Source organism: Delphinus delphis, chromosome 11 (assembly GCF_949987515.2).
Source record: "Delphinus delphis chromosome 11, mDelDel1.2, whole genome shotgun sequence".
In the NCBI taxonomy this organism is placed as follows: domain Eukaryota; kingdom Metazoa; phylum Chordata; class Mammalia; order Artiodactyla; family Delphinidae; genus Delphinus; species Delphinus delphis.
In genome coordinates this window covers 97,132,733-97,156,807 of record NC_082693.1, presented here as the reverse complement: position 1 = coordinate 97,156,807, position 24,075 = coordinate 97,132,733, and the positions used below count along the sequence as shown (strand labels likewise).

The following is a 24,075-nucleotide window of genomic DNA, read 5'->3' as shown; positions in this document are numbered from 1 at the left end:
GGGGCCCTCTTCCTGGTTTGCAGATGGCCACCTTCTTGCTGTGTCCTCACATGGCAGAGAGAGAGCTCTGATCTCTCTTTTCTTATAATAACTCTAATCCCATCACAGGGGCCCCATCCTCATGGTCTCATCTACACCTAATTATCTGTGAAGCAGGAGGTAAGGGGAGCATGTGGATGGTGGGTGGGTTGGAGGGAAGACCACTCTGAGACTCTCTCACACTCAGACACCAGCTCCAAGCGTTCCTTATGTCCCTCCCTGTAGGCAGGACATTCTCCACTCTCCAGCCGCTGGTCTGGCAAAGATGGCCTGGCCCATGCCGGCCCCCTGCCCCAAAGCCCCTCCCCCAATCCAAGGCAACCCCAGACCTAGTAGGCTCTGTCCTCCACAGGGGCTTGGAGCTGGGAGAGCAGGAAGGAGCCCAGCACCAGCCAGGGTCCACCGCCCCGCCCTCCCCTGTGGGCCCTCCCTACCCCCAGCCCCGCCCACCCTGCTTCCTCCAGGCTGGTGCCCATCTGATGTCAGCTCTGGGAATCCCTGTTCAATCCTTCCACAGGAACTTTTGCTTTGAGAAATGTATGCAGCAAGTGCTGAGTCTCGCTGGAGAGAGACAGAGACAGACAGACAGACACACACACACACGCACACACACACACACACACAAACACACACACACACACACACACACACACACACACACGCAGCAGCTCCTTGCGGACCGACTAGGAGACGATCTGACCCACTAATCAGCCACAAAGACGTCTTCTCTGTGACTTTTGGGCAAAGCTCACCATCGCGGCCATAGGGCTGGGCCTGGGCCACGGTTCCTCTGCAAAGTAACTGAACTGACTTTCCCGAGGGGCACAGCGGCCTGGTTTTGGAGCCACTTAGGGCTCCTGCCTCTGGAGGGTGATGCTGGGGCCATCACCCGACTCGAGAGGCAGCGGGCTGCAGTAGCTGAGCGTGGGCAGGCGGGTCTCCGTCGTCGTCAGGTCAACCCTGACACCTGAGGGGCGGTCCTGCTCCAGGGCGGGACCCTCGGCCCCAGTGAAGGTCAGCACCGCTGGCCTCAGGGACAAGAGCCCCTCCCACACCCACCCTGTGGGGAGAGAGGCTGCGTGCGGAGCGGGGGGGGGGGGGGTCAGCTCATATTCATGTACATTTAGCGGGGCCCTTCCCAGGACAACGGCAGGCTCCCCAAATCCCTCCCAGAAATACATTTGTTAAAAGAAACTGAGCGAGGCCAGAGGTTGGCTCAGAACGAATCCACGCTTAGTGAGTTCAAAGATATTCAGACAGATGGAAAGAGCGGAGAGGGAAGGGGGGGCTGGGGCGTGCCGCAGACACACAGGGTAAGAGTGGGAGGCCCAGGGGCTGGCTGGACGGTGAGGAGATCCCTCTGCGGCCCTCGGGACCTCCAGCTGGGGCTGGCAGGCAGGCTCTGAGAAGCAGATTTTGGGGGCTGTGACGGTTAATTGGGGGATTCCAGGGGCTCCCCGTCCGTGCTGTCTTTCAGCTTGTGCTTGCGAAACAGGCCGTAGAGGACTCGCAGCGTGCTCTTGGTGTCCTTGTTCACGATGTCTGCGGGCCAGGGGAGAGCAGGGCAGGGTTCAGGCCTGGGCAGGGGGTGGCCAACCGTCCACCTTTGCCCGGGACCAAGGGGTTCCCTGGGACACAGGCCTTCAGGCTAAACCCTGGAGAGGCCCCTGCAAACCAGGACAGTCGGTCAAGCTAGGCGTGAGTCCCAGGACCCAGCACAGGGCATGCTACCTCCTTCTCCTCCCCGGCACCCTCTTGTGGGGCCCCCAACACTGCAACTCCTCCAGGCCTCAGCCCTCCGGACAGCCCATCCCCAGGGACCTCAGTCCCCCATCTCCTCTCCCCAGGACCATCCTCCACTGGCATGGGTAGGGGCTGTGGACACAGTGCTCCTCCTAGGAAAACTCAGCAAATGCCAGGCAAGAGGCTGTACCAACACACGGCTGTCCCCATGCCCCGTGCCCCGCTCTGTGGCGCTCGCCCGAGGCTGGCTGCCCACGAGGGTCCTGCACTCACCTTCGGGGCTCACGGGGTGATTGAGAAGGTCTTCATCTTTCAGCAGCTCCAGGGCCAGGGTGACGTTGTGTAGCTACAATGACAAGACCCCATCAGGTGTCAGCACGATGACCCATCGTGCAGCAAGGAGGCCACCTCTAGTGGGAAAGGCAGTCCCTGAGGAAGGCACCCAGCCCAGGGATCAGGGAAGGCTTCCTGGTGGAGGTGACACCTGGGGGTGAGTCCTGCCAGGTGAGGGGACTAACCAGGGAAGGGAGCATGGGTTCATCCTGATCTTTTCCGAAGCAGCCCCAAAACCCGTGAGCAACAGAGACTCCCTCAGGAACAGAGAGCTGAGGTCCATGGGTAAAGCATTGATGAGGAGACCGACGTTCAGAGTGGCCACAGGGCTCATCTGAACTCACAAGACGGAAAGTGTCGGAACCAGATGCCTGCAAAGCAGACTGGGGGCCGGAGGAGCCACCTCTACCCAGGTGCCTGCCCTTTGTGCCACCCCTCTGCCTGGGCTGGCGCCTGAGACACCACTCCCAGCACTGAGAATTCCCCGGGCCAGAGTCAGGCCCACCCAGGTTCGGATCCCTGCTCGGTCCTGGGGAGCCTCGAGCAAGTCCCTTGGTGCCTCGGGCCCTCCACTTGCTCCCTGCAAAGTGGGGTCTCCACCATCTCCCCCGATACAGGACCCTGGGTGACGGGCCCTGGGGAGCCCCATCAGCCCTCAGCTCAGAGCAGTCCCTCTGTTAGTGGAGCCCTGCCTTTTCACAGCTAGTTTCTCAGACCCCACCGGAAAGACCCCTGCCCTTCTCCTTGGGGCAGCAGGCTGGTGTGGTAAAAAAGAGGGCGTGGGGCAAGGCAGGACGAGGCAGGGATAAAGCTGGCTGAGTCCCCGACTCACTGGCACCTCAAGCAGGTCCTTCCTTCAAAGGTCTCAGGCCCACCGTGCTGACTGGATGTCCCAGACTGGTGGCCAGCCGTGCTGCTCCCTTCCCTCCCCATCTGCCGACCATACCAGCCCCAGAGCCCGCTTCACACAGGCCAGGCAGTTCCCATGGCAACCTAGCCAGGGGCCCAGAGACCCGGCCGGCGGAGCAGCAGATGAGCCAGGCCCATCCGAGGAGGCTGCCTGCCTAGGCCGCCTGCAGTCACCTCCTGGTGGGTCTGGGCAGATCTAGTAGATGTCTGTGCACCCGCCCCACTAGGGCACAAGTCACAGGTCAGACAAGGCACATGTCCTGCCTGGGCCTTTGTCCCCTCATCTGTACAAGGGGAATAGTGCATCTTCCAGAGGCCTTTCCAAGCTGCCGTGTGGATCCAAGTGTGATGGTGGACACAGGATTGGAACCACAAGGCAAGACTTGAACGTGGAATAATAAAGGCAGAGCCAGGGCTTCCCTGCAAATTCCAGCTGTCCAGGCTCCTACAAGGGTCGGGAAGTGAGGCGTGTAGGAGGGCCTGAAGCCCCCGAGAAAGAACTCTGTCTGAGAGGGAAAGGGGCAGGTCGCAGTCCTGGTCCGAGGGCACAGGGCAGGGGCAGGGGGAGCACGTTCCACCCACGCCAAGGACTCCTGCCGCATCCCGGGCAAGGGGCCAGAGTCCTCCATGGCAGCTGGTGGCCGTGCGGGGACCACGGGGATCTGGAAGGCAGCGAGCAGAGCCCTTCTCCACGGGAGAGAGATGATGCAGCATCAGATGGACAGAGGCACTGAGCTGGGTCCGACATGCAAGAGAGAGAGTGGCAGAGGCTGGGTCACTGGCCCAGCAGGGCTGGCCCCTCTAGAGCCCGTCAAGAAGAAGAAACCAAGGTTGTCACAGGTGCCAATGCTCCCAAGCAGGTGAGACACACCCCTGGGAATGTCCAGACCAGGTGGAAGCAAACCTCAGAGGGAGGGGCTAAGAACTCCACCGCTCGTCCCGTGCTTTGTCCCCAGGTCTTCCCCCAACTGGAAAATTCTGGAAAATGAGGGTTACAACTGTTGCTATTTTTCTCATTCTCATCATGAACACTATTGACAGGGCGCACGGAAAGTAAATGTCAGAGTGAGAACGAGACACCCGGGCTGGGTTCCCCCGCCTCGCAGCCCTGCCTTTGATGCGCTCACCCTCTAAGCCCGCATCCCCACAGCGTGGTCCAGCGTGCAGAAAGCCAAACAGCTTTGGGAAACGTTGGCTTCGACAAAGTTATATGGAAATCCCTCGCTGCAGGACTTCTCAGAGCCTTGAATATGTTTTGGTGTGTCATGAGCCTTCGAGACTGTGCATGTTTTCCCAGGTGACTTGACCGTAGGATCCATTTGTCACAGAGCAGCTCACGGGACCAGTGTCTTGGAAAGACTTCCTTCACTTATTTAAAAAATATTTATTGGGCTTCCCTGGTGGCGCAGTGGTTGAGAGTCCACCTGCCGATGCAGGGGACGCGGGTTCATGCCCCGGTCCGGGAAGATCCCACGTGCCGCGGAGCGGCTGGGCCCGTGAGCCATGGCCACTGAGCCTGTGCGTCCGGAGCCTGTGCTCCTCAACGGGAGAGGCCACAACAGTGAGAGGCCCACGTACCGCAAAAAAATAAAAAATAAAAAAAAATTATTGAGCATCTACTCTGCGCTGGCCACGCAACAGGGGCAAACCCAGACCCACTGCCTGCCCTCGTGGAATGTGAGAATTGCTGCCATCCACTAGGGCGGTGATCGCACTTGTTTCTATGGGTCACACTCCTCGGCGATGCCCAGTCTGACCAGGAGCAGCTGCCCCAGGCTCCAGCCTGATCCCACCACGCTCCACCCAAAGCATCACTTTTCTTCCCCGCACAGTTTGAGATGATGAAAGTATGGAGCTGAGAGAAGGTTACGACCCAGAAGGATGCATTCAAATAGTCCCGGGGAGAAGTAATTGCATGTAGGAGGAAGCCAGAGACTCTTGGCCCCGTGCTTTCATTTCCGCAGAGAAAATGACCGCCTCTCTCCTCCACCCGGACGCCTCTTCCCTCAGGGAACGGCAACCTCACGTAGACGCCGTTGGCAAAGAAGGTCTGATAAGGAGAAATTCAATGGCCAGAGGCCACGCTGCAGAGAAAACAATTCCTCGGAAAGGCCGCTGTTCCTGGCTCTTCTGCTAATGACTTCCTCGGCATTTTTATTACACATTCCTGTGGCTGACATTTCCTACAATAGTCCATACAAACGCATCCTCGGGGTCTGAGCTGAGAGGCTGCTTCCTTCCCCCCACATAGATTGTGTTTCATCTTTGGAAGCCGGTCCTGAGGCTGGTCCTGAAGCCGGTGGAGTTGGCAGGCTGCCTGCACACAGGGGCCTTGGAAGTTGGGACGTTTGTCCCTGGCTTGTAACTAACTAGGGGTTGGAGATGAGCAAGTAGTGATCACACCTTGACATCCCATTACTCAGGTGTGACATCCCCAACACCTGAGTAACAGAGAGGGGACCCCTGTGCTGCTCTGAGCCCCTCGTCCCCAGGGGGCCCGCGTGTGACCTGCCCGTCTCCATCCTCCCACCCTCATCACACGTGGGCCTCCTGCCTTGTGGATGAAGGTCAGTGCCACGGTCTCAGCCTCACTCTGACCCACCTAAGCCCCCCGTCCCTGCAGCTCCGGGCGAGCCTCCTTCTGGGCCCACCACCCCGCCCCCATCTCCCATGGGGCTCCCCCTGGCTCCCCCGGAAGGACGCAAGGAGGCGGCTCTGGCTTTGGAGACGGACAAGCCTTGATGCCAGTCTGACCTCGACCCTAACTAGTGGTGTGCTCCTGACCAGCTTACTAGCTCTCTCTGAACTCAGTTTCCCCAGAGCAAAATGGGGATGGGGAATAGTTCCTACTCAGAGGCCCGATGTGGGGAGGAATTAGCAAGTTCATCCAGGGAGGCGAGCGCCTCCCTGGGCCCAGTTCTGCATCGTCTCTGCACCGCACACCACAGGGCTCTCCCGCCTCCGCACCAAGGCCGCAGGGCCTCCTCTGGCCACGAGGATAAAGAGGAGGTGACAGCACCCCAGGTCTGAGCCTGCACCTCGTGTGTTCTGCTTTGTCTCTGTGTCCCTGCGGTTGCCGTGAAAACACCACGCCAGGCTCACTGCCAGTCTCAGGAGGAGAATGGGAAGCATGTGGCACAGAGCTGGACCGCCCCAGTGACCCCAGCCTAGGTGGTCTGACGCCCATCCCATCCCGCACGAGTGGCGGAGCCCAGCCAAGCCTAGAGCAGCCGAACCCGGCCGACCCGCAGATCCATGAGGATGAAGGATTGCAGTTTCAAGCCACTGGTTGTTTGGGTGGTTTGTTACACAGCATTTTCGTGGCAATAGCTGATTAATACAGTGCCTGGTGAGGGACAAGAACTTAGGAAGTGCTGACCACTGTTTCTACCACCACTAGAGCTACAAACACTGCACTGCTCTAGCCTGTTTGCTTCTCAGCTCTTGGGAATCTGAGACCCAAATCAATCTTCAGGTCAAGAGCCCCCCTGCCTCCTGGGAAGGTGGAGATGATGCCCACAAAGATGGCATCTTCCTGCTGCAAAGGGGGAAATGTGGGCTGAGGGTTGGGTGGCCAGTCCTGGTGTCAGACCTGCCACTGAGTAGCTGGATGGCCCTGGGCATGTCCCAAAGCCTCAGTTTTCCCCTCTGTAAAATGGAGATGCAACCCTGCCCTGCCTCCCTTGCAGGGGTGTGGAGTGAGGGAGAAGTGGGGTAAGGGGCCAGGTGAGGCCGGAGGCAGGTAGGAACTCCAAGAGAATGTGAGAGTAGCCATGGTTCGGGGCCCCATAGGATGCCCAAGAGCTCAGAGGGGATAAGGTGGTCAGAGCCGACCACCCGGCTAAGGGGTTGAAGCAAAGCAGAAAGCAGGATGGGCCTAGAGAACGGCCTGGGGAAGGTCTGGAGATGCCAGAGGCCCAGGACGAGTAAGGAGCACAGGCGGGCAGCGAGGCTGCGGCTGGGGGTCAGGCAGGTTGGGAAGGCGGGCCTGGAACATTCGGCAGGGGACCGGGTAGGTCAGACTTGCGGCCAGAAGCAGGGACAGACGGGGCTGCGGATATGTGGGGGCCAGGCAGAGATCGAAACTGGAACTGGGCCAGGGTCGAGGGTGTACAGGCTCACCCCCCAACCCCAGGCAGGCCTTGAGGTTTGAACCAGCCCCAGGGCCATGGGCACATCAAAGGGGACCAAAATCTTTCCTTTTCCCAGAAACTCCCCAAGGCTGGCACTGGGAACCGGCACCCAGCCCTGCCTGGTGTCCCCTCTCTGTGGAGGGGTGAAAGGGGGCCCTCCTACCCTGGGTTGCCGCTGAGCCGTCCCTGGGACCCTGGTGCAGACAGAGAGAAGCTGGCCACCTGGGGTCCTGGGCGGGCCTGGGGGACCAGGGACCACATGCCCCTGTGGTCTGAGGGGTGGCAGGGCAGGGGCTGTGAGCACATTTTAGGGGCAAAAAGCCTGAGGTGCAGAGACCAGAGCCCTCCGCCTGGACTAACGCAGCCATCTCCCAAGCAGCCCCCCAGACTCCAGGGTCCACACGGGAACTCCTGACCCCCACAGGGCCAGAAGCCCTGCCACATCCAAGCCTTGGCTGACTCTGTTCCCTTCCCCTGGGGGTGCCCTCCCTAGTTCACGCTGCGAACCCAGCCCTAGGCAATTTCACGGCCACCTCTCACGCGAGGCCTCTCCTGGCTGCTGCAGATCCCGCGAACCACGCTTTCTCTCAGGCCCCGCACCGGCCCGCCCACCACGAGCCAGGGCACTTCATCACAGCCCCAGAACACCGCACACCACTGAGAGCCCAGCGGGTGGAGAGCGAGCCGTCCTCAAAAGCAGCAGCTGTGTGGGATTGTCTTTATGGCCCACGGGGCCTGATGCCAAGAGGACCTCAGAAAATGATGGATCCGGTGCATGGGGGAATGGGTAGGCGGACAGGTAGATGGATGGATGGGCAGGTGGTGGATGGATAGATGGATGGAAGGATAGATGGTCAGGTAGATGGATGGATGGATGGGCAGGTGGATGGATGGGTGGATGGAAGGATAGATGGGCAGGTAGATGGATGGATGGATGGGCAGGTGGATGGATGGATGGATGGGCAGGTGGATGGATGGATGGATGGGCAGGTGGATGTATGGATGGATGGATGGATGGATGGATAGATGGGTGGATGGGTGGATGGATGGATGGACGGATGGGTGGATGGATGGGCAGGTGGATGGGTGGATGAATTGCGTGGATGAGTGAATGAATAAGTCAGTGGATAGGTGTGAGGGTCTATGGGTGAGGCTGGTGGATGGATGGGCAGACATATGGACAAACAAAGTTTCCCATCACCCTTACTTCACCTGGAAGTGAATAAATAATGACTGATCATGCCAATTTCCTAGATCTGTCTACCTAGAGGTAGACCCCTAGGAAAATCTTTGGAAAACTTACCATTTCCGCAGGAGATTTGGGAGTGAGATAGAATTCCTTCAAGTGCAGGAAGAAGCCTTCCAGTTGTCCAATCAGCAAGAGTAAGATGACTCCATCTGCAAACTACAAAGGAGGGAATGGGAGGCAGATAGCCTGGAGGATCCCCTCTGCCTTTTACAGGCTGTGTGACCCTGCGGAAGTCACACAAGCTCTCTGAGCCTCAGGTTCCTTTTTGAGAAACGGGGACGACACCCTGACCTCGCAGAGCTGTTGTAAACAGCAGCAGGGGTAAAGCAGTTTTTGGGTGCCTAGCACGGAGCATGTGCTCAGTAAAATGAGCTATTTCTACATCTTCTGTAAAATAGCTTCAAATCATTTTTTAAACCACATACTGTTCCATGAGCTACAGAAGCCCAGGCGGAAACAGAGTTAAGTATAAAATAATTCCATCAGGAAAAGGCAGAGAACAGCACACCGGGCTCATTTTGCTGGCGGCCACATTTGTATTGGTCTGTTTTGTCTGTATGTTCACAGATAAAGCTGTCACCCTAGCACCGGCACATCATATGCTAATATAATCGTATTCAATCTCTTCAAAGACACAAAACACAAGACTGAATGTTGGAGGAAAAGCCACCACGCGAAGTCCTTAATGGAATTTCCTCATATTAGGTCTGTTCTGATGCTATAAGTTTGGCATATTCCCTGGTAATACCACCAAAATACCAGGGACTTTAATATCCCCTTTTATCCAGCAGTCAAAATACCATCGTCACATGTGCCATTATTCTCCAAATGTCATTATTTTACCAAGGGAGAGGTAAAGATGAAACGGGTAGAATGTAAACCTAAGAAATCATCTTGTTTATTCCCACATAAAATACAATAAAACCAGAAATGTATTGTTTATCATGCGTAGACAGTGTGTCAGGTAATACACATCATCTCATTTCTTACAGTTCTCTGAGGTTGGTATCCCTGCACCCATTTTCAAAAAAGAGGAGCCTGAGGTTGAGAGAAGTCCAGGTCCAAAGCCACACAGCTAAGGTGGAGGAGGCGTCCTGAGAGCCCAGAAGCAACAGGTGCCCATCTGCTATCTCCACCCTGCAGTGTCACCACACCACGTCACACACAGACTTCTCACATGGCCGCCGTGTGAGGTGGTGATGGAGCACAAACTCTGGCCTCAGCGACCTGGGTTCAAATCCCAGGTCCACCAGTTAATCACTGTGTGACCTTGGACAAGTTAATTAACCTCCCTGGGCTTAATGTCCTCATCTGTAAAATGGGATAGTATCAGTTCCCACCTAAAGAGTTTGTTGGGAGGAGTCGGTGAGTTAATGTACTCAAAGCACTTTGCTCAGGGCCGGGCACATGGTGAGGGCTGTATCGGCCTTAGCTACCAGGCACAGGCGTGTATCTACCCCGTTCCCCACTGGCTAATGTCAGGCTGTGCCTGAGACATCAGCTGCTCCAGTGACCAGACCTGACTTCACCACCTGCCCCCAGTCATGCTGTGTGAGCAAAACCCACGTGGCCCGACGCCTGCACCACCACGCCCAGTTAATGCGCCCAGGGTGTGGCAGGCTCCATTGCTGCCCTGAAGGCCCTGGGCCAGCAATTAGCTTCACAGCTTCTCTGCGCCCCACCGTGTTGAGGGAAACCACAGGGCACAGCATCCTCGTGGAGGCCACGACCCACTGGGGAAGGCTGACCTCCTAAGACTCTGTTCCTGCCCCAGAACAGTGGGCTGGGCAACTCAGGGAGTCCGCAGACACGGGGCTGTGTCGGCACCTGCAACCCCTCCGGGCACAGGGCACAACCTAATAAACGCTGCGAGCGAATGCAGTTAGGGAAACCTCATGTGCTTTGAGTCCTGGGGTTGGATAGACCAAGATTAATTTTGAAAAAAGCTGAAAAGTGGTTATTTTACAATGAAAAGTATAACAGCGTAGACAAGCCCTGAGATCCCCACTTCACAGGATCCCCGTCGTGCCCCTGATTGGCAATACCGCCTACCAGCAACATCCCCATTGGAGAGGAGGACCCAAGGTTCCAAGAGGTGACACATGCCAGGCCACACAGGATGAGCCCAGGCTCCCAGTGCCCTGTGGAACCCCCTCCCCATGCCCCTTCCCTGCCCCAGACCCTGCAGCTGAGTCCCTACCTGGGTGTCCAGATTCTGCACGGACAGGCCCAGGCGGTCCAGCTTCTGGTTGACGAAGTTCACTATGGCCTACCCAGGGAAGAACAAAGGCCCCAGGTCCCCAGCTCGGGTTTGCGACCTTCCCGCTTGGGGTCACAAAAAGGCCCCCGCACGGCACCCGGCGCACAGCAGTTGCAGAGTGAGGACCCGATCCCTTTCCCTTTGCCCCACTCCCACCCCCAGACTCAAGGCGGGTGGGCGGTGGGCGGGTGGGTGGCAGGAGGTACTCTTGGAACTTTGACCTCTCTTACCTCTTTCACAGCGTTCACTTTCTCCGGAGCCAGCTTAAGTAATTCATCAAAGACGTCCTCTGCAGACAGATCCATTAAACACCTCATTACGATGCTATTATCTTTGGGCCAAACAGGGACTTTTTTCCACCAAAGTTTCTCAGAATAACCAGTCTCGAGGGAGATGTAGTTTTATCTAAAGGTTCTTGAATTAAAGAACAGGTCTGGGTCAGAGTCACTGCTCCCCTGGCTGGGTGGCCTGGAGAGAATCGCCTCCCCTCTCTGTGCCTTGTTTTCCTCCTCTGTAAAGTACGGCTGATAATAACTACTAGGTGGGATCACTGTAAATATCCTTTCTGGGGGCAGATAACACACTTGTGATGGTGGCTGGCCACACAGTAGGACTTAAATAAATGGTCGTCTTTCCTGCCACGGACACCATCCCTTCCTCTGGGAACTTGCCCTGCCTCCTGCTGGTTCCCTGCTCCACCCACAAGCCCACGGGAACTGCCATAGGTGGCTGAGCAGGGACCAGCCCCGCACTGACTCTTGGCCCAGCGGTCTCCTCCGCAGCGTTTGTGGATTGGCAGAATAAGGGCACCCAGCCCTCCCAGAGAGTCTGAACTTTGCTACGGCGCACAAAAGACCAGCGCCCTCAGCAGCTGAGTCATGCCCAGGGAGCCGCATCTTAGCAGCTCAGGCCACGGGTCCAGCCTCAGAGATGCCAAGTCCTCAGACTAATGTCCTTTTCCCACAAGCTGCATTCCTACTTTTTGCAGCTATGCAGCGCTTCACCTTCCCCTGGGGAGAATGCTCCACAGGCACTGAATACCCAAACGAGTAGAAGAATTTCCCTCTTAATTCAGCCAATCAGCTGCTGTGTGACTCTGAACAAGTCACTTCACCTCTCTGTGCCTCAGTTCCCTCATTAGTGAAGAGGGAAAAGTAGCACCAGATAGCATCATGCACGTTAAAATGCCCCATAAACCAATAAACATGGTGGAAACACCTGTGGTCCCTCCCAGACCCCTTGGCCTGTGGTCAGTGAAATTGTGTCCCTGAAGGAGCCAGGAATTCAGAGGCCAATGTGCATGCGGATGGCACAGGCCAGAACAGGACGGACGTGCTAGAAATGGTTTTAAGGAAGCCCGTTTCCGTGGCCCTGCCCCTCATTGTGTGACCCAGCCTCATGCAGCCCCCTAACAAACACTGCTCCCTGGGCAACCCCTGTGTCCTCCAGCTGCCCCTCCACACACGCACACACAGCCATCCGACCAGCCTCCCTCGTGCCTCCCCTCTCCTCCCTTTCCCCACTCAACCTTTCTCAGCCCCTGTTCTCAGAAGCCCCTCGCAGGTCGCTATTTCCTCCTCGGCAGGTGAGAATCCCTTGCCCATACAGCTCTTTGTCCCAAGTGGGTAAGGTTCAAGGAGGAAAAATAATGTTAAGATGGATGGATGGATGGATGGATGGATGGATGGAAAGATGATGAATGGGTGGATGGATGGATGGATGGATGGATGGAAGGATGATGAATGGGTGGATGGATGGATGGGTGGATGGATGGATGGATGGATGGATGGAAGGATGATGAGTGGGTGGATGGATGGACGGGTGGGTGAATGTACGGATGAATAGATGAATGGATTGGTATATGGATGGATAGATGGATTGGTATAAGGATGGATGGATGACCAACTGGCCGGGCAGACTAAGGAATGAATGAATGAAGAAGGAAAGGCTGGGTTAATCAGTTGATTGGTGAAGATCTCTGTCACAAAAGTAGCAGCTAAATTAGTGACCAATCACTATTAAGCACTTACTCTGTGCTAAGCACACTCACAAGGTATCTCTTCACCCTCACCACCATTCTAAGAGGTGGGTGCCGTTATTAATCCCATTTTACAGATGAGGAAACTGAGGCACAGACCGGTTCAGACACTTGCCCAAGTTCACGTGGCTAATAAATGGGGGAATTAGTGTTTGAACCCAGGTTGCCCAGCTCCAGAGCCCACACACTGAACACTCCATAGCTGCTGCTGATGGGAATTATAAATCTCTCTGCCCACGTGAGCGGTATCCTAAGAAGCAACAGCCAGATCCACGGACGGACAGACAGAAGGAGGGACAAATGGACAAGAGGGCGCGAGACACACACAGCAGACCACAAAGGAACCGTGAGCACACCCGATGATCAACCTGTCATCATGACACGTTTGTCCCCACACGTATCCAGCAGAAAAAGATTCCCTAAATTAGGAAAGTACTCACTCGAAGGTTGGTCCTTGTCTGTGCTAAAGGGAAAATTGTAGGGGGGAAAAAAGGAAACACATGGTTAAAAAAACCATCCTCAAACCTGTAATCTCTTCATATGACAAGACCCGGCAGTGGGAAGGTTGACAAAGAAACCGGCCAGCTGCTTTCTCCTGGCAGCTCTGTAAGCAGGCGGGGCCCTCGTGAAAAGCAAATGGCAAACGAGGTTCAAACCTTCCCCTGAGGCTCCCACACCTAGAAGTGTCTGGACTGTGTCCTTTTCGTGGTTGCTGTGTTAGTTTGCGGGGGGCATATTACACACACAATAAAAACACACACATCCTAACTTTAGAGCTGGAGCACGTTTATACATGCACACGCGTGTGTCATCACCACCCCCAACAAGGCACAGAACTTTCCTAGCACCCCCAATGTGCTCCCCCATCCCATTACACCCCACAAGGTTACCACTGCTCTGATCTGTCTTGTTGGCCTTTCATTTTGTCTGCTCGTCTATGGAATGAAATCGTATGTACTCTCTAGTGTCTGGCTTCTTTCACTCTCTTTTTATTGTTTTTGAGTGGTTTTTCTCTGACTTTGTTGCTAAATTCTCCGCCCCAGCGCACCTCCTAGAAGCAAGGTTCTGGGCCCCAAGTAGGCCGAACTCTCCCTGGAGAGCCGGGCGGCCCCTCCGACCGTGGCCCTGGGGGGTGGAGAGCGCAGCCTGAGACCCAGGGCTCAGCATGGGGGCAGCTGCCAGGAGGGGCACACGTCCCTGTGCTGCCCTCACAGACATTTCCGAGCTCATCAGAGGCTGAGAAGGGTGATTTTAGGGCTATGAAGGGAGAAGGGGTGCAGCGCCCGTGACCGCTAACTGCACCCTCCCTCTCAAGTTCCCCAAACACGGAACCTGAAGCTTCAGCCTTGACAGGGCCCCGTGCAGAGCCGCTCAGCGGCTGGGCAACAGGGAGGTCATTTAGCCTCCCAGAGTCGGGGTGGGGCTGTGGTGGTTCGAGGCGGGGACAAGCCCTCCTCCCAGGGTGACCTTGGGAGGGTAAATGGGCCCGACGAGTGCACGGGCCCTGCTGGCAGGAGGGACCAGCAGCGGTCTGCTTCCTCCGCCCTTGGCCATGCTCGGCTCACCGCCTGGACCACAGACCTTACCGTCATCGACTGGCAGAGGTTTGAGCCCTTCCCCCCACCCCATCCTCAGTGAACACCCAGGAGCCGTAGACCGGAAGGACCTCAGGGCTGGGGGCGTACAGGAGGGGGAAGGTGCCCTCACCTACATCACCTGTAACTCTCACAGCAGCCCCAACAAGTAGGCGCGGGTCCCCCTTTATCAGAGGCGTGAAGAAGCTCAGAGAGGGGGAGTGACTTGCCCAAGGGAACACAGCTCAGACATGGCTGATCTGGGATTTCAGTCCAGGTGGGGCTGGCTGCCCAGCCTGTGAGCAGAAGAGAACTGAACTCACCCAGCTGGGGTTGCTGAGGATAAAATGGGTTAAGGGAGCTGAAACAGCCCAGTGCCCTGCACACAGTAGGCCTTCAGTAAGTGTTAGACCGGAAAGGAGAATCCACAACTTTCCTTCAAAAGGAACCCACTCTCAGACCAAAACCGGAAAGACCTTTGGCCCAGACCGGGGTGGGCTGAGAAGTGGGGAAGCCAGGCAGCCACATGTGGCAGGGTCTGGAGAAATACCGCCCGGCAGGGAGAGCCAGGGCCCCTCCGCAGCTCTTGCAACTTTGCAAAGATGAGAAACATTCTGCCTGTACCCAGTCAAGGTTCTACAATTCACAGGGCAGAACAAGCATCCCAAACCCAGGGGCCTGCAGCAGGGCTGGGCTCCCACCCAGGGAACGGGGCAGGGACCTGGGCAGGTGCCCGGAAGTGTGAGCCTACAGGTGGCAGGAGGGAGGGACCTTTGGCTGGGGCCAGTTACAATCTCCAACGAAAGGGAGTCCAGGAATGCAAGACGGCCATGTCTCCCTGGAGAGACAACGCAGCTGGGGTGTTGAGGGCTTGGGTCGGGGGTGCGAGGTACGTGTGTGGTTTCCTTTACCACCCAGGCAGTCAGGAGTTTAGTCCATAGGCCAGCCTGGTCCCGCACTGCTAAGGCCCTTCTAAAGGTTGAACTGCGGCCTGCAGTTCAGAGACGCGAATGGGACCCCCTGCTTCTCCCAGACCCCAGGACTCTGTGGCTCTCTTGTTGCGGAGCGCACGTGCCCGGCCCTCGTCCCGATGTGAGTGTTTCCAGCTCTGCCACGAAGCACATGCTGTGCAGGTGGGTGTCGAGGCAGAGGGGAGAGCTCATTGGCGGATCGACCTCTGGTGTCCTGCGTGCGCGGACAGGCGAAAGGCCGACAGCTGGCGGACCCGGGCACTCCAGGTCCCAGCCCCACCCCGTATACAGTAGGTGCTCACTAAACACTGGTGGTATGAGTGAGCCTTCTGCGCCCTTGCCTCCTGGCACCGGTTGGAAGTTTCACGCCCGGCTGCGGAATCTCCCTGCCATGGATGAGGGTAAGGCTTCCAGGCAGCACCCGGCTCCGGGTGTTAGGAAACCAGCCTGGGGTTGGGGTCCAGAGACCCCAGTTTCCGGGTCCCTCCTGGCCCCCAGTGCCTGCAGTGTGACCTCATGACCGAGGGCCAGAGCCCCTTCCGCCCCCAGCTCTGCCTGTTTTGCCGGGCTTTGCGGAGGGTGGAGGGCGAGCCCCGCGAGGGCCAATGCAGGCCCCGCGGCAATTAGAGCGGTGGGCAGGGTGAGGGCCCCTCCCAAGAAGGGGAGGGAGAAGGTCAGGCAGGTCTGCCCCGCTCCGGCCCCAGGCTCCGCCCCTGGTCCCTCCCTCACCTGCTCTCAGTGAGTTGCTCCACCGACATCTCCGATTTCAGGCCACTCTTGGTGCTCTAGGAAACAGAAAAGAGGATGGAAAGTGGGAACCACAGAAAATTCTAGGACCACGCCTGCCACGAGAGGAGACTGTAGTGGCCAAAGTAGCCCCAAGGGACCCAGTTTGCTCTGCCTCATCCGCTCCTCAAGGGGGCCTCCTGGGCAGCCCTCACCACTGGGGCCAGCTTAATTGTCCTTCTTCCCACAGGCCTTGAGCCCCACGAGGATGGGGATCGCGTCTGCCTCATTCCCCAGGTATCCCCAAAGTCTGCCCAGTGCCTGGCTCACAGGGTATCAATGGACACGTGTTCATCTGAATAACAAATGAATGAGTGGGTGAATGAATGAATGAGTGAGTGGGTGGGTGGGTGAATGAGTGAATGAGTGAGTGAATGAATGAGGGGTGAATGCATGAAGGAATGAAGTCACCTCTGATTTACACACGTGTAGACAAAGCTATGACACTGCTCAGTGGAGAATTCAAGTCAACTGTTTTGAACAGGTAAGAGAGCATTCTCCTGAGTTTGGCTGGACTCAGCGTGTTCTGTCAGGTGGGGTCAAGGGAAGCCGGCTGCTCCCCAGGTACCCAGGGGCTGGGGGAGCGGAGAGCGGAAGCAGGTGGGGTCTGTTTCTGGTGCCCGGGGTCTGTCTGAGAGAGAAAGCATGGACTCCCGGGGCATCAGCTGCAGCAGAAGTCCTGCACATGCTAGACAGGGAGCACCCCATGGGTGGAGAAACCCAGAAAGGTCCTGGAACCTTCGTCACACCCATCTGTCGAGGGATGAGACCATCGCAGTGAGAGGGCAGTGGCTGTGGCCCCATGTTGCGAAGACTCCAGAAAGGCCGTGAACAGATGGCCACTTATGGCCCATGTGGTTGCCGTCAGCCAGGACCTTCGTGATGCCTCAGGTAGGTGCCGTCTGCTGGGTAAGTGGGACTGGCCGGCCCACACAGACCTCCCTGTGGCCTCACTGGACTCAGCATCTCCCGCCCACAGCTCCAGCCCAACCCCCCACTGCTGTCCTGGTGGGATCTGGTGTTTCTCATGGCTCCCTGGAACTCACCCCAGGTCAGCCCCCGCCCCGTGCAGCACGCCCCCATCCAGGGTGTGGCGATATGGCCCCGAGATGTTCAGCCAGCAGGCAGGCATCCTGCGGCGCCCTGCACCTTACCTCCATGATGATCACCTCCACCTTGACATTGGTCGGAAGGGACAGGTCCGGCTGGAAGCACTTGGCCAGGGCCACGAGGAGATGCAGGGTGGCCAGCAGGTCCTTGTTGAAGATGCCTGGGAGGGGAGGGGGCACAAGGTCAGAGCCCTGGGGGACGACCAAACCTGGGGCCACGTGGTGGGTTCCTTATCGTCACAACCACCCTCTGCAGGCCAAGGAGCTCTGCGTCCAGCCTTCAGGAGAGCAGAGGTCCGGAGATCTACATACGGAACGTAAAAATAGTCACACTTTGCCCCAGTCATCCCTCTTCTGCAAGTACAGCCCAAGGGCACAATCTACCCTGTGGACGGGGATTTTAACACACAGATGTTCACTGCAGTGCTGTTTAAACAGCTAGACGTCCTACAGCAGGGCCCTGGGTGAACAAATTGTTAGATTTAAGCTGAATGCGACCTGATTCGGGGCCAACATTACAAACATCAATTATTGAATGTGGCGAAGGTAGTGGCAGGGGACCCAACACAAACCGGGTTTGAAAACTGTTACATCCTCACCACCCGACCTTGGTGAAGCTATTCAGTGTCTCTTGGCCTCAGTTTTCTCATCTGGAAAATGGGGAAGATGTAGAGGTTGGAATGGCAGGAAACCACACCAAATGGTCAACGGGGTGGGGCTTTGCACACTCTCATTTCCTACGAGCAGGCACTGCAGATGCAACTTAGCTAAATTAATGAAGCAGGATGGTTAGTGCCCCTCTGACGAGGCAGACGAGGGCGCGTGTGTGATGCTCGGAACTCAGTAAGCAGTGGCCGCGTTATGGACAAGGCTGCGTTTCATCACCCTCGTGCTGTGCTTCAAGGCAGCACCCCCCCGCAGCCCGAGTAGGAGGCTGGGGCTCTGCCCCCCCCCCTCCCTGACACCGGCCCCACGCACTCTCCACGCTCCACTGGGCCTGCGGCTCCTCCACCTGCAGGCTCTGGCCGGCGGCCTCCAGGACCACGGCGAGCTTGCGTCTCTGGCTAGCCGCGGTCAAGGCGATTTCCTCCACGTCCAGCTTGACTCCAGTCAGCTTCTCTGAGGGCAGAGGAAGGAGTAAGAGGGAGAGAGAGGGTGGGAACAGCTGGCCGGGGGGGACAGTTGGGGCCCCTGCAGGGGACCCACAGCTAGTCTGCTTCCTCCAGGGAGGCAGGGTGCTGCCCTTCCTCATGGGCCACACAGGCTGCATGATGGGGTGAGCTCGGTCCCGGGCTGACCTCACGTTGACCATTCCTGTGCCCCCCACCCCCAGCCTCCCACACATCAACGCGTTCCTCGTTCCTGTGGGGCAGGGTGGCCCAGTGGTTAAAGCCGAGACCCCTGGCTCCCCTACTTTCTTCACGGTGAGACCTTGGACAAGGTACCAGGCCTCCCAGAGCTCAGTTTCCTGGTCTGTAAAACGGGCATAGTCACAGGACAGAGTTGTTCTGCAGATTAACTGCACCTGCTCCGCGGCAAGGGCTCAGGAAGCCGTAGCTCGTGGGACTGTCCTGCAGCCGATCTGCGAAGGGCACTGCAGAGGGCACTGGGCAGGCCCCAGGCTGGCCCAAGGGGAGTCGGGACCACCCAGCCCTCCGGGACTGCCCAGCTTTGGAAGCAGCCACTTACGGAAAAGGTGGTGCAGGATGAGCCCATCGAAAATATCCTCCTCCAGGCTGCGGACCACGATGTGCTCGGGCAGGAGCTTAGCATTGATCCACTCCGTCAGCACCTGTGGGCCCCGAGTGACAGCTGGCCCGGGGCCACTCCTCACCCGGCCTCTCACCAGGCTCAGCTCTGCCCTCCTCCCACCAGCCAACTTCTACCCATCCTTCAAGGCCAGGAAAAGCATCACCTCCTCTGGGAAGCCTGCTCTGATCTCCCAGGCTGAGTCAGGGGCCTGCTCTGGGCTCCCAAAGACCTGACCACTACGGGCTATTGTTTTTTCTGTGTAAGGTTTTGGTAATACGTGGGTGCTGGTGTCCCGCCCCCTCCCGCAAACTGCAGCAAAGGCCGAGGGCTGTCCCTGGAAGTCAGAAGTGCAGAGAAGCAGCCCCCCATCCCTTTAAGGGAGCAGCCCGAGCTACACGGGACTTGGTGGATAAACACCCCAGCTCCTCTGCCCCAGCAGGAAGACTCCAAGGTGTCCGCTCCACACTGGCTCCCAACGGTTCCCAGCCGGCTTGAGCTCCGACAACCATCACCTGCTCCATCACCCACCCCGGGTGTCTCCTTCCCACCTGTCTTACGTCCCTGCTCCCCTTCCTTGTCTCCTGCGATGACCTCCCGACTCAATATTTGCACCTGAATCTTTAGTTCAGGATCAGCTTCTGGAGGAACCCAAACTAAGATGAAGTGTCAGCGTGCCGCCAGGTTTTCCTCTGTGTCCCAGGGCGCAGCAGAGGGAAAAGTAGATGGGGGGACGGACAGAATGGGAGGGAAGAAGAAAAGGATGGAAAATGGGCCACAAATTCTCTAGGGGGTCAAAAGTGGTGCAGGCCAGGAGGCCTCCTTGGAGGAGGCAACAGAAAGGCCCCATGGAGACTACAGAAGTAGGGCAGAGGAAAATGGAGGTCCCAAGCCTGTGTCCAGCTGGTCCTACAGCCAAGAAGAGTACCAAGAAGTGGGTGATGCATGCCTATACCTGCCCACTTCACCAGCTGTCCTCTGCCCTGGGCAGCTGAGCCAGAGAAGGAGCACGAGATTGGGGGCCAACAACCTGGGTCAAATCCCAGCTCTGTCACTGGCCAGCTATGTGTCCCCCACAGGCCAGGTCACTTCTCCGAGCCTCACTATCTGCTCCCTGGGATGCAGGTGACAGGATGCCGTGAAGTTTGCTGGGATCATGTACGTAAAGGCGCACAGTCGGTGCTCAATAAATATCCCTCACGCAGCCACTCAGCAAGTCTCCCAGGGGCCGGCGGGATCGCCACCCACCAGCCTGAGGTCGGGGAGGGGAGGCGGCGGGCTGCGGTCCCCACCCCAGGGAGACAAGAAGACTCCTGCAGAGAAAGAGGCTCAGAGAAGGATGCCACACCTTTTGCAGTTCTTCAAGTTTGGGATCCTTCCTGGAAGTGGGTGGCAGGAACTTCTTCTTTTCTCCTGGAAGCAGAGATGAGCATATGTGCCTGGGGACCCTGCAGGCCGCCCCCAGAGCTGGCACCTGGATCACAAGAGGAAATCGGTCGCGCTGCTTCACACGCACACACACACATGCACACACACGTGCATACAAGTTCACTCACACACACACACCTGCACACACATGTACAAACGCACAGATGCACAGACACGTGCACCCACACACACAGACACACGCAGTCATAAACACACAGGCACACATACATACACATGCACTCGCACACAGAGACACACACAGACACACACACACACACACCCTGAGCACCAAACATCCAAAGAGATTGATTTCCCGGACACGCCTCATCCTCTGCACCTCTCTTCCTTTGCCCATGCTCTTCCAGCCTCCCCCCAATGCCCTTCCCCCTCCACATTTCCCTCATGAACACCAGCTCATCCTCAGACACTGCAGCATCTATATTTTGGGAACATACTTAAAGTCGAAAACTATTTCTTGTCTATCTGGAATTCACATTTAACTGGGCATCCTCTGTTTACCTGGCAACTCTACTCACATATGTAAGAAGGAGCCACGGCTCAGATGAGCCCAGATTCCCGGGCTCCAAGGGGCCAGGACAGAGTCCACCGGCATCTGTCTGGCTCCCCCGTATGGGCACGACACTGAGGATGCCTGGCTCGTCCTATGAGCCCCAAGACCTGTTTCAGCATCTCCTGCAAGTTTAAGAACCTCAGAACCCACAAGGGTCAGGGCCAAGGGGGACCTCTGGAATCGAGTCCCAAAGGATGGGGTGGGAAACTGAGCCCCCAAGTGGGGCAGCCTTGCCCAAATCCACAAAACGCATTGCCTCTGTGTTCACGTGGCCCAGCTGGAGACGTCTAGACGTTCTGAAAACCTCTGCGTACCACCCAGCCCCGTGTGTTCTGACGAGAGGAGGGCGGGCCCTTGACAGACGCCTGGGGAGAGAGCGAGCAAGCGTGTGAGTGGCTGTGGCCCTTCCCTGGAGCAGATTTCTTGCCACTTGGAATCATACTATGTTCCAGCTCTGCCTGCCAGAACTCTCAGTATCTCTAAACCAACTCTAAAACAAAACATAAATATTTTTTCAAATCACGAAGCCCCACCACCCGAACTGCAACTTTCCTCATGATGCTTTCCAACCTGAAACCACTTATAAACCGAGAGCGCCAGTTAACGGAGCCGGTCCCGCGACCCTGGACTTGGTGCTGTGCTACGTTACTCCCTGTGCCTCAGTTTCCTTGTCCGTAAAAAGGAGGTAAAAACACCCACCCTCAGAGTAATAGGTGAGATGCTGTGTAGAAGAAGTTCTCAGCACAGGCCCAGCCCAGAGGGGGCACACACAGCAATCAGTATCCTGACTGGAGATGTGCGGTTATGTGGGAGACAGGGATAACTCTGTGGAAGGTTCCAGGAGCAGGGGGTCAAGTATAAAGCAGGAGGCAGAGGCAGAGGCTGGACAGAACCGGGTGTCCAGCTGACAACTTAGCAAAGCAATGCAGTACCCAGCACGGCTTGTTCGGTTCTTACAATGCGGATCCTGCCCCCATCCCCCGCCGGCACGGCACCTTGTGAGAGTGTCACCCCGGCCGCTTGGTCCACCCTCCCGGGGAGGTGCAGCAGGTTGTAGAGAGACTCCGACTCCATCACTGCCTTGCCGGCCCTGGGGATGCAGGAAACAGGACATCACCCTCCGAGTCACTCTAAACTCACTCTGTGTGTCGTTTCCTCCAGACCAGGAGGCACAGGGAGAGAGAGGGTGGGAGCTGACTTTGGATGGACAAGTCACCGTGCTGCCTGGGCAAAGGCACGGGGCCCCTGGTGAGAGGGAAGCTCGGAGCCGATTCCTACAGGACACAGGTGCGGAGAAAGGCAGCGACTGAGGTCCCGACCTGGGCAAAGGCTTGGCCGGGAGATGGGGTCCTTGGTCAGGCGCAGGGCGGCCAGCCCATGGCCCCACTACAGCACACGGGAAGCCCACCCACCCTGGGCAGTAGGACCAAGGGAGCAGCCCACTTCTCAGAGCTTCATGGATCTAGAAGACCCTCGGGCGGAGCTCCAGGGGGATATCTGGGCGGGCCGCATGGAGCTGCTATGGTTGGTTGCGTGAACACACTGATGGGTGACATCTGCAGACCAGGAGCTCCTGCGGGCGCGGGGTTGGGGGACGGCAGGCCTGTCCTCTCTGGGCCCTGCGCCTGAGTCAGGGGGACACAGAGAGGCACCGCAGACTGTGAGTGAGTGGACGGGACTGGGGTGCAGGCTGGGCTCTCAGGGGGTGGCCTGGCCCTGCCTGGCCCCAATTCTAAGCGAGGTTCTCCACAACGGGGCTTGTCACCCCGGCCTGTCGTGGTGGTTTGGGGATCTCTTTGCTCGCCAGGAAGGGCCAGCATTCCCAGAGCCCACAGGTACCCTTCTTCGTCCTTGCCGGGGGCAGGGGCCAGGCTCCCCCCGGGCCCGGCAGATTCAGAACCTCCTTCCTGGTCCCCTGGACTCACTTCCTCTCCTGCTCGGCTGAGGGCCCTGCCCTCCCACTTTCTCTCCTGCCCCTGGGTCTTCCCCAGCACCCCCAACCCCAAGCGGACATGTGGGGCAGGGCCCTCATGCAGCAGAAGCTGGTGGTCAGCTCCAGCCCCGGGGAGGCCTGGCTGGAGCGGCAGGGCGCAGAGCTGCGGAGACACGGAAGCATTCGCAGGGCTGTAGCCACCCTGTCACGCTGGCAGCCAGCCTGGGGGCACTGGGGCACTGGCTCCGTCCTGCCCTAAAGTGTGGGAGCGGGGAGAACACAGCCACTGGGCCAACTCCATCCCCCGTATTCCCAAGCTTCCTTTTGGAGGGGATTCGGTTCACAGGGTGTGGCCAGAGGAGAGGAAAGAACTTGGCCTGGGGGTTGAGGGATTGGGTTCCAGGCTGGCAGCTCCTCATTCTGGCTGTGTGACTTTGGGCAAATACCCTCCCCTCTCTGGTCCTGATATTTCCTTACAAGGAGGGGTTGGACTCGATGCTCGCCAAAGGCAACTGAGTGGACGCAGAGCTGGGAGCGGCCTCCAGCCATCAGCAGCCCCGGGCAGCCCCTTCCCTGACCTGGGCCTCTGTTTCTTCATCTGGAGACTGGGGCTTGCCTTTCTCTCCCCAACACCTCGGATGAAGCTTAGGGGAGATGACAGGGTGGAAAGGGAGACTCTTGGCCTGGCTACACGAGAGGTGGGCCAGTGCCCTCCTGGCTGTCTGGGCCTCTGGGCAGGAGGGACGGCCGCCTCTAAGCCTGGGTGGCGAGAGGGCTGCCTTGCAGGCTCCCTCCCGGTGGCGGCTCAGCTAAGCCTGTGCTCTCTGGGCTCCATTTCCACGAGGCCCCTCGGAGCCCTCCCTCCGTGTGAGCTCAGACGGTCGAGCAGAAAGCCCCAGAGGCGAGGACTCACCTGGCTGCTTCCTCCACACCAGGAAACGAAGGCCACGGAGCGCAAACAGTGGTCCCCGGATTCCAAACCAAAACAGCTTCCGGGTTCCCTGGGGCGGCGGGGGCCCCGCAGAGGCAAGAAGCTCACTTCCTCCAGGGCCTGTGGCTTCTGCCGGGCCTGCCGGGCCGCGTCTGCACGGAGCTTCCTCCTTGCCGGGGCCGTAGGGCCTGATGCTCTGAAAGCGAAGCCGCTGCAGCCCCACCGGAAAGCTCTGCCCCTGGGGCCCAGCCACACCTCCTTCTCTCCCTCTCGCCTCCCCGGTACGCAAACCAAGCCAGTTCCTGAGGCCAGAGGCTGG

The 24,075-nt window shown here is 57.9% G+C and overlaps 1 protein-coding gene across 2 annotated transcripts; it reads right to left on the bottom strand.

Annotated features, from left to right (window-relative positions):
* Nucleotides 1-1,255: 1,255 nt before the first annotated feature.
* On the bottom strand, nt 1,256-23,855 carry PARVG (parvin gamma). Of its 2 annotated transcripts, XM_060023996.1 has the most exons (13): nt 23,739-23,855; nt 21,888-21,982; nt 20,242-20,306; nt 18,834-18,936; nt 18,123-18,263; nt 17,190-17,305; nt 15,979-16,034; nt 13,145-13,167; nt 10,897-10,955; nt 10,607-10,675; nt 8,461-8,562; nt 2,056-2,128; nt 1,256-1,581 (listed from the first exon to the last, which is right to left on the bottom strand). In XM_060023996.1, exons 2-13 carry the CDS (start codon nt 21,964-21,966, stop codon nt 1,472-1,474), a joined length of 996 nt encoding a protein of 331 aa, XP_059879979.1. In that variant the 5' UTR covers nt 21,967-21,982; nt 23,739-23,855; the 3' UTR covers nt 1,256-1,471. The 2 variants fall into 2 exon arrangements, with proteins under 2 accessions (XP_059879979.1, XP_059879980.1); XM_060023997.1 differs by lacking the exon at nt 10,607-10,675.
* Between the last annotated feature and the right edge of the window lie 220 nt (nt 23,856-24,075).

Bases quoted from the DNA above. Each gene is read 5' to 3' on its own strand.
- PARVG (XM_060023996.1), bottom strand. From the start codon at position 21,966: ATGGAGTCGGAGTCTCTCTACAACCTGCTGCACCTCCCCGGGAGGGTG. The intron at 18,937-20,241 runs GTGTGGCATCCT...CGGGGCCCACAG, and splicing joins AACTTGAAGAACTGCAAAAG to GTGCTGACGGAGTGGATCAA. The intron at 8,563-10,606 runs GTAGGGACTCAG...CCTCCTTTGTAG, and splicing joins TGCAGAATCTGGACACCCAG to TTTGCAGATGGAGTCATCTT.